Below are 18,811 nucleotides of genomic sequence, written 5' to 3'. Positions count from 1 at the left end.
TTACTCTTCCTCAAGTCACAATTTCATGAGGGTCCTTGAGGCAGGACTAGGGGATTCTGCTCCATATGTTGTGTCTAACTGAAAGATAAGGAGAGAGAGTAGGGTGGAGGACCCTCTGGGAAATTTTTATGGTTTAACCCTGGCAAGGATATTCAGTTTTTCTCCAGTTTTTTTGGCTGGATTTTAATCACATGGGTTTACCTAACTGTAAGGAAGTCTGGGAATTGCAGTATCGCTATTTCTGCAGTGGAGAAGAAAATACAGTTTGGTGAGCTTCATAGCAGTCTCTTCTACATAGATGCCCTTTTTAATTTTTTTTTAACTCTTTTTCCTCCTTAAAAAGCTAACACACACACATTGCATTATTTGCATCCACTTCTTTCTCTCAATCTCCCCAAACTTCTCCTCGTAGGATCTCAGGGTAGGCTTGATATCACCGCTTATCTTCAGCTTAGTCAGCAGCTAGTCCTGTAGTAGTTGCACCTTCAATGCCATTAATCAAGAGTCCTACATCACATGTTGGCCCTGCTAATGTTCTGGTCATGAAGAAAATCTGTGAAGCCTGCTACATTCGTCTACTCACTGACAACAAACAAAAGAAATCCAAGTTATGTCTTCCTGATGATCCTCCTCTAAGATTACCAAAGACATCCTATGGGGAGCTGAGTCCAATATGATGGATAGGGTCACCCTCTTTTAAAATTTTGTTTCTAGAGGGCTTAAGCTTCTGATATGTATTACTTTTTGGTACTAGACAAAAATGCTACAGCATTAAAAATTAAAAAAGAGAGAGAGAGAGAAAGAAAGAAAAAGATTTGAGGTCAAATTCCAATTTTATCCCAGCTAGTGAGTTTGCTTCTGTGCAATCTAACCAACCACACAGATAAGACTGCACATGACTTTTAAGTGACTTAAGCTGTCAGCCGAATTTGTAGGCTGCATAGATACATGACAGAAACATCATGGTGTTTGGAAGAATATGTTGACTAAGCTCTGGAAAAAGTAAGAGTGAAAATGAAGGGGAGAAGGATGCTACAGAGCTGAGAATAGCTGGTCAGAGGTGCTTCTAGGTAGAATCCATGGAGGGCTTTGAGAATAGGTGGGGCAACAGCACCTGACTGTGTCAGAAAGGAACTGGAAATCTGGGGGGGGAGGGTTAAACGTAGAAAGGTTTCATTTTATTTCTAATAATTTATACTGGTTGTTCTGATGAAGTCCCTTTTAATAGTTTAGACTGTTAAAATTCCAGTCTTGCATATACCACATTGAAGTCACCATTTTTTTTCCCCTGCAGGCTTGGCAGACATGGCAAATCTGTGCTGTGTATGTGTGTTGTTGGGTGGGAATAGGCAGGCTTGCAGTTGGGAAGTGCCTGGTCTATTCTTTCAAACACCCTTTTCTCTGAGTCTGATTCTCTGATGCTGGGGGTGGGGAGAGATGGCCAGGGGATGTGAGAAGAACACGTCTTTGGGTGACTATCTGCCTCTAGTCTCTTGGGGTCAAGCCTGTGGATCCAGCTCACCATGTAGACATGGAATGACAGAGTGGAGGCCCCCACAGGGTCAAATTTCAAGCAGCTCTGCCGAACCTTGTGCATCAGTAAGATTAGCTGCATCTTCCGGTGAGTCTGGCTGATCCATGACAATGCATTCCTGGAAGTGGAGACCTCTTTATCTCAGTGGGGGAATATCCTGTCAAGATTGTAGTCTCGAGGCATCTTTCTTCTCTATGCACCCTCACCTCTGTGAAGTGCAGTAACTGACTGCCTCCATACAGCTATGAAACAAGGAACTCTAGGGATGGGTCTTGCTCTGTTCCCTGACTGTGTTATCTTTCTGCCACTCTGCCCTGTGCTCTTTTCCATCTCAGAAAGCTCAGTGGACATGAAGTAAGAGTACAAGATTCTTCTCCTAGAAGAGACCCCACCAGCTGTATAAGCAACTATCTTGAGTCTTCTCTCTCTGATTTGGGGGTGGGGGGAAAACAGTCAAGAACCCTCCCTTCCCTCTTCTCTATCACAAATATTGATTCTCCTCTAAAGGTGACCTTCTCCTTAACCCAACCTGCCTTCTAATAGATCAAGGAGGCCAATTTATCAATTCCCCAAAGCTTTTGGGGAGAGAGTTACTGGACGCCATTTATTCTCATTGGGGATTCCAGTTATCAGTTCTAGATAAGGTAGAAGAAGCCCGCTCAGCACCATACTCTACTGCCACATGGGAATTCTCAAGTAGGTGCAAATTAAAGATGTCTATGGGGCAGATTTCAAACAACACAAATATATGCTCATTTTGGTAAGAGTATACTATGTAGAGGGACTTCCCCTTTCCTGTTTCTCCAGTAACCCTAGTCCTATGTCTATGGAAGCACACCCTCATCTCCTGTCTTCTCTGATTTTCTCAATTCTAGGTTTAAGATGCTGAATGATGAAAACTCCAGCCACCTCCTATATTTTAACTGTGCTCTCAGGTGGTTTGCTTTAAGAATGGATGTCCTCATGAACATCGTCACCTTCATTGTGGCCTTGTTGGTGACCCTGAGTTTCTCTTCAATCAGTGCCTCATCCAAAGGCTTGTCGTTGTCTTATATCATCCAGGTAACGACAGAGGCTATGACACAGAATATATCTGGGATAGTGCTTTCAGATGAAAACTCAACTGAAAGGATTCTTTTTTTTTTTTTTCTTCTTTAATTGCCAGAGGATGTGTGTGCCTTTTAGAGAGAGAGAAAGGGAGAAAGCACCCACTAATGGGTGTGGTCATGTCCTAATCCCTTCTCCTCTGTTTCTCCACCTTACTGGGATTTTGGGCCCACATGTACTTGTGTCTGGTGTGTTTCTCAAGCTGCTGGGGACAGGATTTAAACTGCAATCAGCCTCATGGGGTCCAACTCTTCCAGGGACTAGACTTTGTGACCAACCCTCAAAAGGGTTTAGAGAGTATACAGAGCTTAGTGGCCACATCACTAAAATGTTAGTGGTTGAGCTTCAGGCACAGTTGGATCACGGCCCTTGGCTTTGCCTTCCTCCTATGGATGGCTTCCCTCATAGTGATGCAATAGCGACCAGCAGCCTCCCGGGTGTCCAGCAAGATGAAAGGAGGAAAGAATTTCCCACTCTAGCTACTGAGAAAAGTCCCAAGATTTACTCTCATTGGGTTAATTTAGGCATTCCCAGAACTGACTAGTGGTTTTATGAATTTGGGATGATTGATTCATGCTAAGGGTGGAGTCATGTCCCATCCCACCCCCAAGCTACATAGCTTTTCTACAATATGGGGTGAGGGGTGAAATGACCACTCGAGAAGCAATAACAATGTCTATGACAAGCAGTTATTGACTTCTTTTCTTGGTTGTTTTTGTGTCTGTGTATTATGATTATTATTTTCAATTGAATAATGACAATAATAGGCAATATATGTCATTTACTGTGCATCGGACACTATATTTTGTCTAAATTAATTCACTTACTCCCTACAATAACCCTATGATACTACCATAATCCTCATTTTACAGATGAGGAAACTGAGGCCTGGAAAGACTTATCCAAGATTACACACCTATCATTATAAGAGCAGAGTTTAAATCCAGGCTACCTGAGTCTGATGTTTGCCTGCAGGCTGTTTCTTTAAATCTGACTCACATTTTTCTCTTCACAGACTTTACTGACTATAGTCCTTATCCCTTGTCCCTGAAATTTCAAAACAATGTATCTGAATGTGAATCTTTTTCATGTATTCTGTTCGATGCTTTGGGTTCTTTTAGGCTAAGGTTAGAAAAAAAAATTCTCCTTCATTTTGAGTTTCTTTCTTCTGTTTTATCTTTCTGTAATTTGTATTATTGAATATTGTATTTCTTGCATTGGTCCTTTGTTTCTTCTTTTTTTTTAATCTCAATGTTTCCCTTCCCTCTTTTTTTTTTTTTTTTTTTGTCTTTTATCTTCATTCTGGGAAATTTCCTTAGTTTTGTCATTTAGCCATTCTTTTGAATTTTAAATTTGGCAATTATGTACTCATGTATTTAATTTCCACAAGTTCTTTCTTATTTTTTGAATTTTAAAAAGTTGGGTTTTTTTTTAAGAGTTGTTTTTGAATTTCTCTGAGAATATGAATGTTAGAATTGTGAGGTTTTTTTTCCTCCCTCTTAAACTCTTCTCTCTTCTTTGACTTAGTTTTTTCAGGATTAGTTTTTCTTTTCGTTTAGTTGGTTCTTGCTCTTTTGTGTCATTGGTTTAGTTCATCTGTCTTTCATTCTATTTGTATTTGTAAATGGGAGACTGGATTAGATTTTCAGGATGTCCTCTGTCTTTGTATACACCTTGCTAGGTCTCTCTGGATGGGAAAAGTTTCACTATAAATGAGCGGGTAGGTGATGGGGGTTTTCCATAGGCTGGCTTCACCTCGGAAAAGTAGTAGAGAGCTAGCCCTTAGGTATCTAGATGGTAGATTTAAAGAGATTTTTAATCTAGAGTGCTATTATCAGAGCCCCATTTGTCATAAAGTAACTAATTTTTCAGAGAAAATCACACGTATCTGTATGAGTGTGTGCATATAGAGATTAAATATCCGACCACTTCTGTTGGGAGCAAAAAGGAGAGGAGGGGGAGTAAATGGATCCAACAGGAGTGCATAGACAGATGATCAATCAGCCAGCCTCTCTTTGTGGGCCCCCTCTCACACCTGGAACTCTCTGGGTTCTGTCAGACAGAGGGCTCTTTAAGCCCGTGTTGCACATTTTTGCTCCCATTTTATCAAAAGGCTTTCATCCTCTTTCCATCTTGTAGAAATTTGTAACTCACTCCTTCAATGATATCTCTTCCCAACCTTCTTGCTGTTAAAGGTCTATTCTTTTTCTGAAAATTTCTCTGACATCATTTTAACAGGAAGGAAGAACCAAAATGTATTTTCAGTACTCCTCCTTAAGTGGAGAAAAAAAAAAAAAAAAAAAAAGAGTTTTCCTTGGGTAGCCAGTTTCCCTCTTTGATGGATGTTTTCATCTGTGGTTGCCTAGTAAAATATCAAACAGATGATGTTGAACCATTTTCCTTAATTGGTCTAAGTAAAACAGCTTTCCCCAGCGAAGGTCGTGCTTTTGGGCGATATTTTCAGCTTTCCACGAGAGTGTTTTGAAACATTCCTGTAAGGTTGGAGAAGACTGTGCACACACGAAGATCTGGGGGCGCTTTCCCTCCAGCTGGCTTTGTGGTTTAACTGAACATTAACCCCCTTTGGAGAACACAAAATCAAAATGACAGAGCTTCACTCGAGAGTAGAGGCGACTCCCTAGATAGATGAGAAATTAGTGTGGAATCCCAGAGAGCAGAAGTAAATGCAAAGAACATCAGGTAACATCAGGGAAGAAAACGAATATGTATTGGGGCCAACACTGTTGATGTGGGCATCGTGAACCTGAGAGGACCACCCAGGCCTTCAGGAGCTGGTATTGGATATGCTCTTCCCAATGGCAAGGTTTGTTCATTCATTTACACATATCCACTGAGCACTTACTGTGAGCCAGTAACTATGATATTGCCATGAATTCAGCACTAAAGGATTTGAACAAGTCCTTCCCTTTGTGGAGCTTACATTCTAGTGGGTAGCTGGGTTAAATAAAGGGGTAAATAAATGAGAGGGTTTCAGAAAGTGTTTCAATGTTATGGAGATAATGTATGTGGGCTAATGTGACTGTCGTGGGGGAATGAAATTACATCCAACAGTCAGAGTAAGCCTCTGCTAGGAGGAGACTCCAAGCTGAGGCCTGAATTAATAAAGTCAAGGAAGATGGGAAGACAAAGTACTTCAGGCAGGGGGTGGGGTGGCACGGAAAAGCTCCAGGAAGGCATGAACTTGGTGTGTTTGCAGATCTGAGAAGTCCATGTGGCTTGAGCACAGAGGTAGGAAAAAAAGTCTGAGGGGTTAACAAAATACCCAGAGTTTTATAAGCAAGGGACGGTATCGATATTCCAAGATGTTGATTGATTACAGACAGCTGGACTAAATAATCCTTTAGGGAGGGGCTGTCCTACGTATTGAAGGATGTTTAGCAGTTTCCTTGTTTTCTATTCGTGGGATTCGAGGATTACTTTCTTCCTCCCACAGCTTATAACAACTGAAAATGTTCCTAGATGTTTCTGAATGTTCTTGGGGGGGGCTGCACAACCATCCATATTGAGAATGACTGGTTTAAGAGAAATGGGAAGCCATTGGCCTGTGTCAAGCAAGGGAGGCCTGTTGAGGGGAGCTCTCTGAAGACCTGGACCCACACTGCTCTCGGCCTTACTCACCTGTTCAGAACCAGTGCCTCCTTTCTGTTAAGGCCACTCGCTTCTTACTAGAGCTTCTTACCCAGAGTTTGCCTAGCAGACTTTTTCTTATCATTAAGTTACACAGTCTGGCTTTAACCACCTAACTACCTAAGCAAACTCCCCAGCTCCAGCTACTCTCCTCCTGTCCTATCAACATTTTTGTTATTTAGGAATTGTCTTGTGTATCGCTTTGCCAGTTCTCTCAAATGTAAGCCCCATGAGTGCAGACAGTCCCTGGCACATTGTCACTGCACAGCCGAAGTATGTCACCTAACAAATAAGTCTGGCCCTGCCTCTGGCTCACTTAGTGATGGAGGCAGATGCTGTGGATGTCCCACCCTACCAGAGTAGGCTGAAGGTGTAGGTGGTTCTCACACCCAGTAGTACCTCGGCTGTGTCTGAAGGGAGGTAGCGGATGTACCTCTGCTTCCTTGCCCCGGGACAACTCTAAGGTGTGCTTCTCACAGTCTCCCAGAGCTCCCCAGAGGGACTGAGTCTCTGTGGCTCACAGCTGCAGCCTGACATGAAAACACCTTATATCAACTATCTTCTCTTTCCTGCCTGACTTTTCCCATCCCTTGCTGGAACTTTCTGGGTTCACCACCTATATTAGTGTGCTAAGGTTGCTGTAACAAATTACCACCAACTTGGTGACATAAAACAAGAGAAGTGTATTCTCTTCTGGGCCTGGAGTTCAGAAGTCTAAAATCAAGGTGTTGGCAGTGCCAGGTTCCCTCTGAAGGCTCTAGGGAGTGAATCTGTTCTTTCTTTCTCCCACCTTTTGGCCGTTGGCATTCTTTAGCATTCTTATCTCATAGCCTATCACTCCAATCTCTGCCTCCACCTTCATTCTCTTCTCCTCTGTCTTTTCCTTCTCTATCTCTTGGGAGGATACTTGTCATTGGATTTAGGGCCCATCAAGGTATAATTCAGGATGATCTCAAGATCCTTAATTACACCTGCAAAGATCCTTTTTGTAAATGAGATGGCATCCACAGGTTCTAAGAACTTGGATGTGGACAAATCTTTTTGGGGTAGAAGCCACCATTCTACCTGCCCTAAAACACCTGCTTGCTCTCAAATCTCAGGAGAGGTTCCTGGGTTTTGGGAGGATCCAGTCTTAAAGTGGGAGACTTTAGTAAGCTCACCCCCTACCCCCTGCTCCTGATCCCCACTCCCTACAGTCTGATTTTGACTTTCTCATGACTATAACAGACAGATGGACTTGATGGTTTTCTGGTCTCTTGTGGTGACTGGGTTTTCAGTTGCTTCTTCATCCTGGGTAGAGTGGAGCAGGGAGGGCACCAAGATGCAGGACCCCACCAGGTGGCAGCAAGGGGCTGGTACCCAGCAGTTCTGCTGATCCCAAGAGAATTTCCACTACCGCTCAAAGAGGCATGTGATCAAGTGGTGCTGCGGTGGGATGATTCTCACCATCTGGAGTGCCAGGGAAAAATGTAATTACCATTTGTTTCTAAATACAAAGGAAGTGTTTAAAGGCAAAACATCCCAACAGGAATATCTTCACTTCTGGGTGCTTGGCTGAGAATACAGGCCTCTTTTTTGTGGTCTTGAGTGAGACCAGGGAGGGGTAATTCACAAGGAAAGCCCCCAGAAGGAGATCAGGGGAACCCAAGGAAGGAAAGAACTCTAACTGTGGCTGCTTGTTCCTTTACAATAGCTGAGTGGACTGCTGCAAGTGTGTGTGCGAACAGGAACAGAGACCCAGGCCAAATTCACCTCCGTGGAGCTGCTAAGGGAATACATTTCGGTAAGAAATTAACACGTCAAAGAATAAGGGCAAATTGACTCTGGCAAGATTTATGTGAATATATGATTTTTTAAGATGTGAAAGGGATCTTTTTAAAACAAATCTGACCAGTCACAGTTCTTTTTTTTTTTTTTTTTTTTTTCTAATTGCACACACTCACCAGTGAAAGGAAGACAGAGAGAAAGACAGAGAGAAGAAGAGAGAAAGCAACTCTGATGGGGTTAGGCCATGCCACAATCCCTTTTCCTCCACCTCTCCAACCAGTAAGGCCTTGAAGCATGCATGCAAACATGCCCAGCATGTTTTTCAAGCCTCCTGGGCTGAGATTAGAACTTTGGTCGGCCATGTGGAATCTGGTTCACATGCATAGTGCTTACCCACTGTACTAAGGGGCTGGCCCCAGTCGTCCCTCTTAAAATCCCTATTTGCAATACAATTTAAAATCCTTGACATTGAATGTGAGGTTTTCCTTATTTTTTTTTCTTTTTGTCTTCTTTTTTTTATCTCCAGAGGATGCTTGCACTCACCAGAGAGAGACAGGAAGACAGAGAGAAGGAGAGGAACAGGTACCCCCAACTGGATGTGGTCGTGCTGCAATCCCTTCTACTCCATTTCTCCATCCTGTCAGGATTTTGAGCATGCATGCACATATACATGGCATATTTTTCAAGCCATTGGGTCTAGGATTCAAACTGCCATTGACCATGTGGACTTTGGCTCTCTTACCCACTAAGCTACAGGACTAATCCTAAAAAACTGTTTCTTAAGGACAGTTTCTATAAACAAAAAGGGCAAATCAGTGGCTTAGTTTTTCCCCCTCTGAAAAATTAGTATTTAGTGATTAAAGTTGTAAATTGAAAGAAAAAAACAGTTACTGGGGGGTGGAGGGGAGATGGATATGCCACAGTCCCTTCTCCATTTTCTTCTCAGGATTTTGGGCACATACACACATGTGTCTGGTGCATTTTTCAAGCTGCCAAGTCTGGAACTTGAACCCGAGGTTGGCCATGAGGGATCCAGATGCTTTAACCTCTGTCCCACCTGCTGGTCCCTAACTTTTCTTAAAAAGCTTTTATGCCCTATTTATAGATCCTGCTCTTCTTTGAAAAGAAGCCTAGCCAGTTCTAGTAATCAGTTTTTAAGGACCTTCGAATAGTGTTTGGCCCCATTTACAAACTTAATTAAACACTTTAAAACATTTTAAACTGTATTTTAAACTTTAATACATTCCATATCCTTTTTAAGTGCCTCAATGATTTCGTTTAACAAACAAACCTTCCTGAGTTTGTATAAATCTAATAAATTAAACTTATAAATATAGTGAGCTTTAAGTTTTCATGACAGTGCCAATGCCATATACAGATAGCAAGCTTTTAACTTAAAATCATGTTTAAATCAATTATTCAATTATATGTACATTTTAAATGAGAATCACAAGCCCAAATTCTATGAATATGAATACTTGAAACACCAAGTATGCAGATTCCTTAAACTAAAAATAATACCAGCACAGTTTTGCTTTTCTTAAATATTTTTATTCTGAATTCTAAGTCTTCTAGGTGTTCAAAATACTCTCTAAGAATACAGTTACTCTCTCAGCTAATCGAGGTTGCTTATCAACCAGAGATTTGGGCTGGTCAGCACCTTGGTGGGCACACAGGACCCCTATTTCTAGCTGCTCACAGGGACTTATAACTTAAGGGCAGGGTTGGTCTTGTAATGAAGTCAAGCTATTCTCTAGTCCTTAATTAGACTTTGCAGTTCTTGGACTTTTCTGGTAACACTTAAATGCCTTTTTCATGTAACTCTAAAGACCTTTGAACTTGACATTTGATGTTCTTGTCATCTTCCTACTTCAGCACCATGACTCTTGCAGATATTGAAAATGATATCTGATTAAAGTCTGCAAAGCTCAAGGCTTTGTCAGGTTTGTCACACAGCCCAACACGGCTGATGCTTGCCCAGGCCCACAAGGCCCAGTGTGAGCCATCTCTTGCTTATTTCTCCCAGACATTCCTCCTTCTCTTCACTGAACTTCAGCCACATGACTTCTTTCTATTTCTCAAATTGCCCAGACTTGATATGGCCTCAGTACCTTTGTACTAGCTGTCTCCCTTGCTTGGAAGGCTGTGGAATCAAATCTTCCCTAGCCTCATCTCAGCATTCCAGGTCCCACCTCCAACAGCATGTTCTCATAGATTCCTTCTTCTGCTCTCAAGTAGTTTTGTTTTTGTTTTGTTGTAGTTTTTTTGCTATAGGGCACATGTTCTTGCCAGAGAGAGAAAGACAGAGAGAGAGGGAAAGTGAGAAACCACCCCCAATGGGGACAACCACACCATAATCCCTTCTCCCTTCCCCTTCTTGGGATTTTTGGGCATGTACGCACAGGCACCCTGTGTAATTTTCAAACTGCCAGGTCTGGGACTTGAACTGCACAGTAAGCTATCTAGTATCCAGTGCCTTAACCACCAAGTCACCTGCTGGCCCCCAACTCTAAAGTAGTCTTACTGCCTTGGCCCCTATGGTCTGTGTTTTATTATATTCTATATTCTATTGCAATACTCTGGTTTATTGTCATTTACAATTTTGTTCTTATTTATTATCTGACATCCCCAGAGGTATGTAGCTTATTAAAGTGTAGGGCCATACTAGTCTAGTTAACCATTAACACCAGTACCTTGAACTGGGTGGATGAATGAATGAATGAATGAATGAAATGAATGTAAAAAGGGAATGGCTTTTAACCTGTCATTCATTGGTTATTCTTTTTTCCAGACCTGTGTTCCTGAATGTACTGATCCCCTCAAAGAGGGTACCTGTCCCAAGGACTGGCCCAGCCGTGGAGAGATCACCTTCAGAGACTATCAGATGAGATACAGAGACAACACACCCCTTGTACTTGATGGGCTGAATTTACACATCCAAAGTGGGGAGACAGTAGGGATTGTTGGAAGAACAGGTTCTGGTGAGGACAAACTCTACTCTTATTTCTTGCACATTGTTTTCTTTGGCTTTCCACTGAATGTTCTAGTTAAGCCACACCAGAGAGTGATGTGCCTGTGTGTCGGATTGGTTGTTATTTTCCCTCAAATCTCTTTACTGTAAATTAGGATTTCAGGTTGAATGGGTGTGTTGAGATGGAAGCAAACACACATCAGTTTCTGAATTAATTAAATGAGAATCATCCTGGTGAAACGAGGCCCTGAGGATGAGTTGTGTGCTAACAACCCCTGCAGGGATGGGCAGGTTAACAGTGTGAGGGTAGCCCCTCACCCCTCAGAGTGAGAATTTTGTCTGCACAGTCATCCACACAGAGCCATTTTTACTGCATTAAAAATGCCCTTAATTAAATGCCTAGATATGATAGAAGTACAAACTGCTGTTTGACTTGTTCTTGCTTTGATTGGCCCCAGGAAAGTCGTCATTAGGGATGGCCTTGTTCCGTCTGGTGGAGCCAGCCAGCGGTACAATCTTCATTGATGAGGTGGACATCTGCACCGTGGGTTTGGAAGACCTCAGAACCAAACTGACTGTGATCCCCCAGGATCCTATCCTGTTTGTAGGTACAGTAAGGTAGCTGTTTTTGATCATTGTGCATTCCTATTTTTGGATAGTGAAATCAGACTGATGAGGAACTTTGTTAAGTCCCCAGGGCGTGGCTGCCTGGGGCTGTTCTGTTTGAGGAAAGCAGCTCCCTGAGGCACTGACAGTACTGCTGGTGCTTGTTTCTAAGTAAAGCCTTGGGAGGAGCCAGAGACAGGGCTCTGAGCTTTTCTTGTGCTTTAAAAATCCTAGTGTATTAAAAATGTGGGGACCTCAAAAAGTTCATGAGAAATGCGTATTATGAAAAACGATCATGGATTTCTAATTTTTTTTTTTAACACCAAAATAAACTCAAACACTAATTCCATTCTTCATGAACTTTCTGGAGTATCTTTGTAATACACCTTACTAATAAAATAACTATGTGCATACAAATGCATTTTATAAACCCAGTATTAATGAACAAGATGTTTATATACATGAGGTAAGCAGGTATCCCAGTGACCTTGGACAGCCCTATTTTATGCCTGTATCCTGGCATCCCAGGTTTAGCAATGACTGCTCTCAAAAGTACCCCAGTGTGCATAGTAAAATAAGTGGCTACCCTACGTATGTAGCCATCCATGGGGAAGTGCATTAATTCATTCCACTATTCAGTGAACAGAAGCTGTTCCAAGTACTAGAACAGTAGGGCTGCAACTTCTATGGGGCTCAGGGTCTGATACCAAGGCAGAAGGGGAAAGCCACAGTTCTCAATTAGTCCAGTGCAGTGACTCTCCCTCTAATGAGAGGGACACGTCTCCCACTGAGCACCAGATGATTAGGGGAACTGTATTTACTGCATTTAGAGTTGACCTGTATTTAGAGTTTGTTGTATGAAAGCTACATTCTGAGTCCTGAAACACTAGACTCACATCCTGTCTAAGAGATGCTCCACCCTCTGAGAGGCCCTGGGAGCTGCAGATGGATCTCATGTCTCTGAAGGCTGAGTGAATGAAGTGCCAGATGGAGTTGCTCATTCTCTTCCTGCCAAGAATTCATTTAAGGTCAAACCCACTCTGCTGCTCACGGCCTCTGAGAGACCAAGTGAAATTTCCTGGGTGCCAAGCTTGGTGCTGCCTCTCCAAAGGGTTTCACATTTCCCTGCCTGCCTCAGAGGTCTTTGCTCTGTCACAAAATTGTGGGTTCTTGGTCATGTGGCCTGAACCTGGAGATTCACAGGCTTTTGTCCTGGGCTAAGCACTGCTCCTGGAGCTGCGGGATTATTACATACCATCTCCCATTCTCCCCAACATGCTGCAGAAAACCTGCTCCCCTTTCTCTTGTCCTGTGAAATCCAGCTGCCTCTTTCCTTTATTGCAGGTACAACTTGGATCCCTTTGAGAGTCACACCGATGAGATGCTCTGGCAGGTTCTGGAAAGGACATTCATGAGAGACACAGTAGGTCTCTGGGGCTGTTCAGGACAAGTCTGTTTCCCAGACCTTGTGTCCCAATATCTGACCAAACTTTAAACTGTGCTAGCACTGGGTTGGCACTTGGCCAAGGTTATTTGCGGGTGGCACATAAGTCAGTAGGGTTATCCTTATTTACTATTTAGTATCAAAAGCCTTAGTAGCTAATATTGATTAGGGCTCTGCAATGGCCCAATCAAGAGCTTCACCTACATCATCTCCCTTAGTGCTTGCACAGCCCTCCGAGCGTGGTACTGAGCTTTAGAGCTCAGAAACTATGCCTAGGCTAACGAGTGGTAGAATGGAGATTCGAACCCAAGTCCAGCTGATTCTAGAGCACATGACATGCTCTGCCAGTCTGCCAGTAGCCTCATTTGCTCTGAGGATGGATAAGCCACAGAAAGATGGGAGCTGGAGCATGTCCTAAGAGTGGCACATGTGACTGGTTTGAGAGGACTGAACTGTGAGATGGAACCCTGTCCCATCTGAGCATTGTAGCTCCAGCTGAGGGTGGCAGGTGAGCATGTCCACATCTGCAGCCCAGAGGGCTTCCAGGACTCAGTATCTAAGTGAGCATCTCCCAAAGCCACTTTATTTTGTGCTGGATTGGGTAGACCAGTAACCAAAAAGTTCTCTCATCCCATCTCTGGTAGTTAGTCTATGGAAATAGTGACCCTGAAAGCCATTTCTGGATGTTTTTGTGTTCTCTGAAACCGAATGGGCATCATCTGTACTCTTGGCGAGTTGTCTATGGGGCTGCATAAGTCATACTGTGATTTTAAATTATTAACGTCCTCCTCCTCCTCCCTGGTCTGTCCCTGGTGCCTGTTTGCAATATTGAAATGACTGTTGTTTTGCACTTTCTTTTCCACAGTAAAATAAAGCACCATGATGAATGCAAGATAAGGGGGCAATCAATACAGACGAAGCAGGACAATTTTATAGATCATCAGCATAAATATGGCATTTTCTGTGTTTTATAGATAATGAAACTCCCAGAAAAATTACAGGCAGAAGTCACAGAAAATGGAGAAAACTTCTCAGTAGGGGAACGCCAGCTGCTTTGTATGGCCCGAGCACTTCTCCGTAATTCAAAAGTAAGGAAACAGCACGGAAAATGGATTGGTCAAATTTTGGATATTTCCTGCAGCGCCACTCAATCCAGGAGGTAGAGCCTCGCGTTTGTCTTTTAGCAAAGAGAGAGCAATTGAGTCATTTAAAAACCGATCACTTTTTTCTTAAGACAAAGTTGTGAGGAGTAAAAATTGAAAAATAACAGCCATTTACAGCAATAGCACCTTCCTCCCCTGGGCTTCCCTTTGGGAGGTCTTGCTTAGGTTTTCTCTCTGCTATCCTAAATGGTTTGAGTTTGAAAAATCTGCCTCTCAACTTTTCCCCTTTGTCCCTGAACAATTCTGAGTGCGGATAAACAGGACCCAGGATACTCAAGGCCATCAGAATGCCAGGATATGAGAACTGTAAAATTCATATTTGTTTTTCTTTGCTTACTGGCTTTGAGGAAAGGATTGCTGTTGCTTTAGAAATCCTGTTCTCTTACTCCTCATGAAAAAATGTATCCCCTTGTCTGTGTCCTAGTCTTGCTCAAGGCAGGGGAAAGGGAACCAGTGAATATTGTGCCCCACTGGTAAGTGCCTGTGTGACTTTCTTTGCATTTCATGCTCATTATAAAGCATACCCCTCCTCTCACAGATGAAAGAACAGAGCCACAGGGAAGTTAAGTAACTTGGCCAAGATCAGGCAAAGGCAGGAATTGAGTTCAAGCCCTCTGATCTGCAAAATCAAACCAGTGATTTGCAGGATACGGTCCCACCTCCTTCCTAAAAGAAATCCATATGCTAATTCCTGGAACTTTTGAATATGTTACCTTACCTAGCAAAAGGGACTTTGTAGATGTGATGAAGTTAAGAGTCTCAAGATGGGAGATTATCCTGGATGTGGGTATGCTATGAGTCTTTACAAGGAGGCAGGAGTATCAATGAGAGAGATGTCCCCAGAGCCTGCGAAAAAGGATGCAGCCCTGACAATGCCCGGACTTTAAGACTGCTGACCTCTGGCACTGTAAGATAATGCATTCATGTTGTCTTAACTCTCCACATTTGTGGTCATTTGTTTCAGCAACAGTAGGAAATGAGTAAATGCTGTTATTATACATCATGCTGACTCATGCTCACAGAAGAGATAAAGCCTATATGGTGTTCCTTCCTACCAGTTTGTAGGGTTAGAATAAAACAAAAAGAGGAATAACGAACATCCATCTTGCTTCTCCAGTGAGTTCTTCTGAGGACGATAGAGGCAGTGCTGTCCAACTTCTATTTTGCTGTCTCTAACTCTCAGTTCTTCTTCTATTCTTTAAATGAATAGAACCAAGACTACACAAGGGGATCTTCAAAAAGGTGATGGAAGATGTGTCTTCCGAATATATCTTGCATGAATTTCAAAATATTTTGTACCAAAATAAACTTAGATGTTAATTCCATTTCCCCCCAACCACTTCGACGTACCTTCTTCGGTTTCTCTCTGAGGATAGCTTTGGCTTAGTGTGATTTTCCATTGTTCCTCCTTCAACAGATCATCCTCCTTGATGAAGCCACTGCCTCCATGGACTCCAAGACTGACACCCTTGTTCAGAGCACCATCAAAGATGCCTTCAAAGGCTGTACGGTGTTGACCATCGCCCACCGCCTAAACACAGTTCTCAACTGCGACCGTGTCCTGGTCATGGAAAATGGGAAGGTGCAGGAAGCTCTTGATGGCTTTCCCTCCCCTGAGGTTTCAGTGGTTTGGGCTTTAGGGTGGGAGGATATCTTCTGATTGTTTCAGTACTTCTTTTATGACTTTCAGGTGATTGAGTTTGACAAGCCTGAAGTCCTTGCTGAGAAGCCAGATTCTGCATTTGCAATGCTACTTGCAGCAGAAGTCGGATTGTAAAGGTCCCTGTGGCTGATCTTGGAGGAGTAGGTGTGAGATGAGCAGGGAGGCTCTCATTGCAGCGGGCCACCCCGTCCACTGCCCCTCCCACCCATGGAGTATGAGCCGAGCTGGTCTGAGGTCTCCCCTCTTTCCTCCAGCTTATGCTGGCTCATCTCATGCTGGCTCACCTCGCCTGCAAGGCTTAGGGTTGGTCCTGGGTGGTGAACAGAGGTAGATGAAGCATGTGGATTAAAAAATACTGCCCCTCCCCTTCTAAAATCCCAAGGGTCCCTCTTCTGCTCTCCACCAATACCACCTGAGCTCCTGAGAAAAGAAACATTGTAACTTTTAGTTAAACACCAGTAAAAGTAAATAGAATAGGAAATGCCCGAGGACGGAGTTTGCTAAGGTTTCTTGCCTTGCTTTCAAAAGGGAAAAGAGTAGATTTTTCTTCCCGCATAAGTCCTGTTCACTTCCGTCTTAACTGTGTGACAAGCAGTAACTACACAGATCTGTAGCATGAAAGATGAATTACAGTGTTTGGTGAGAAAAAAAATTTAAAAAAATTTTAAATCATATTGTTGGTTCTATTTGATCTCTTAGGATAACCAGGAAAACAAAATGCTGGAGTTTCTCTCTAAATGACATTTTTATATCTTCTTTATTGGTCATTAAAACGCAGTAGGAAATTAAAGTCCCCTGAAATGTTGCCTTGCCATTATTTTACTGAAGATATTCCCATTTCTGTACTATTTCCTCTCATAGACCCTTGTTGCCGTCTCCCTTGACTCGGTAATAAACCCTCAAAATCGTTTAACAAATAAAAGACTTTCTTTCCAACCTCAAGGCTTGCTGTGATGGATACCGTGGACACGTATTCCCAGTAGTTCCAGGAGTGAGTGCCAATTCATGGTGACGTTTGAAAAGAAAGAAAGTCCGACAGGCTTTTGTGTTATATTTACCAAGGTGCACGCTGGGGTTCTAGCTGTTGCTCATTCTTTTTTTTTTTTTTTTGGAGAGATTTTCACTGTAGGGCGCGTGTGCTCGCCAGACAGACAGAGAGAGACATAGAGACAGAAAGCAAGAAATCACCCTCCATGGGGGATGGTCACGCCGCAATCCCTTCTCCTCCATTCTCCTCTCGGGATCTTGGGCACGCACGCACACGCACCCGGCGTGAGTTTTAAGCCACCGGGTCCGGGACACGAACCGCGGTCGACTACATGGGAGTCCAGCGACATAGCCATTATGCTAACTGCTGGTTCCCCTGTTGCTCATTCTTTGAGATTGAAGGCCTCCATGATGTTTCCAGTGAGGATTTCTGGACTTACTTTCTAGCCCTCAGAGCTGCACTCTACATGTGGCACAGGGCAGTGTGGTCAGGGGGCTTCCATTCAGTGTCCCTCATCTCACACCCCTCTGAGTCTTGGTCATGTTCTCCAGCCTCCCCACCTTTCTACACGTGGAGGAATGCAGTGGCTGGCACGTATGAACGCTCAAATACTTGTGGGCCCAGCCAAGTGGTGCAGTCCACAACATACTGGACTGCTATGCTGGAAGCCACATAGCAACTATAGGTTAGGACACCCAGGTCAGCCTGAAAACATGTTGGGAACACACATGAGTGCATGAGATCCCCATGAGCTGGAGGGCTGGGAAAAGGGGATCATAATATGACAAGACCTTGTTGAAAATGCGAGGATGCTTTCTCTGTGCATAGGCTATTGGAAGAAAAAAAAAAGACGGAAAAAGAAAAATACTTGTGGCATGCACACATGGCAGCATCTGATGATCTCATTCAAACACGGCTATGCAATCAGGTGGTTCTCCCTCCCAGGTACATTTGCAGGTCAGGGCCTTCATTTGGAGAGGCTGAAATTCCTGGCACATAAGCCAACAACTGGCATCTTAAGGGCTAGGCTTGTGAGGTTTGCCTCTAACAAATCATCCTCCGTTTCTCCTCTTGCCATACTCAGGCAGGTGTCTGCCGGGCCAGAGATGGAGCAACAGCAGCTGGTCCAGGTAGAGTCCCCAATCTGGCGAGTGTGTTAAAGCCCCAGCTGTCAGGCAGCTCTGCAGCAATTCTACCATTAGCAGAGAGTACACACTAAGAGGAATATGGCTGGAAAGGACAGGAGCAAGGGGGTTCCTTTCATGGGTAGTTCCATGCCAAGTTTGGATCTCGCTGAGAAGGGATACAGCATGGCTTGACATAATTTGAGATTTCCCCTATGTTGTGTGACCCCGATGCGAGGTCATCAAATTCACATCCGCATGGCTCCAGAGCAGCTGCCTCAGGCTAATCGCCATCATCACCTTAATGAATGTCCAATGACTCCCCTGATTTGGCAACTAGGCCTGGCAGTCCCTGCTGGCCACAGGAATGTATGCCAGCTGTGTGATGGGAGGAAGGAATGCTTTATTTTCTACCAACCTGGCACCAGCCAGACAATCAGTCTGCGATTTCAAGTAGGTATTTCCATGCGAATAGGGAATAGGCTATAATAATCCCTATTGCTCATTCGGATGCACTGAAAGGTGGATCTCTGATGGCTCTGTTTTTGCCCACACCCTTCTTGGCTTGTGCTGGCAGAAGAGAACACTGACATCGATCTTGACATCTGCTGAGCCTTTGTGATGTGCCAGGCACCATGATAAGCATTTTTCCATGAATTACTTCCCTGAATCCTCACTTCACCCCATGGGATAAAAACTGAGGTTCACCAAGGTGAGTAACTTAGCTACAGACACAAAAGGAAGAGACAGAGATAGGATTTGACCCTAATGGGTCTGACTCTAGAGCCCTGACTCC

General features: G+C 43.5%; 1 protein-coding gene across 5 annotated transcripts in view; it reads left to right on the top strand.

Annotated features, from left to right (window-relative positions):
• The window catches only part of ABCC12 (ATP binding cassette subfamily C member 12), a 77,980-nt gene extending 61,141 nt beyond the window's left edge, over nucleotides 1-16,839 (top strand). For 2 of the 5 annotated variants that reach the window (XM_006155233.2, XM_006155232.2), the window contains 8 exons: nucleotides 2,410-2,596; nucleotides 7,983-8,072; nucleotides 10,848-11,037; nucleotides 11,486-11,645; nucleotides 12,978-13,056; nucleotides 14,052-14,165; nucleotides 15,658-15,822; nucleotides 15,931-16,839. In XM_006155233.2, the coding sequence (XP_006155295.1) occupies nucleotides 2,410-2,596; nucleotides 7,983-8,072; nucleotides 10,848-11,037; nucleotides 11,486-11,645; nucleotides 12,978-13,056; nucleotides 14,052-14,165; nucleotides 15,658-15,822; nucleotides 15,931-16,017 (1,072 nt within the window). In that variant the 3' untranslated portion in view covers nucleotides 16,018-16,839. Of the gene's footprint in view, nucleotides 1-2,409; nucleotides 2,597-7,982; nucleotides 8,073-10,847; nucleotides 11,038-11,485; nucleotides 11,646-12,977; nucleotides 13,057-14,051; nucleotides 14,237-15,657; nucleotides 15,823-15,930 lie in introns of those variants that run through there. The other 3 variants (XR_003550513.1, XR_003550514.1, XM_006155234.2) reach the window with 3 other exon arrangements.
• The last annotated feature ends 1,972 nt before the right edge of the window (nucleotides 16,840-18,811 follow it).

The sequence above is a fragment of the Tupaia chinensis genome, unplaced genomic scaffold (genome assembly GCF_000334495.1).
Source record: "Tupaia chinensis unplaced genomic scaffold, TupChi_1.0 Scaffold000439_1, whole genome shotgun sequence".
NCBI classification, from domain to species: domain Eukaryota; kingdom Metazoa; phylum Chordata; class Mammalia; order Scandentia; family Tupaiidae; genus Tupaia; species Tupaia belangeri.
The sequence above is the reverse complement of the archived record's forward strand: the minus strand, read 5'-3'. Positions and strand labels throughout refer to the sequence as shown.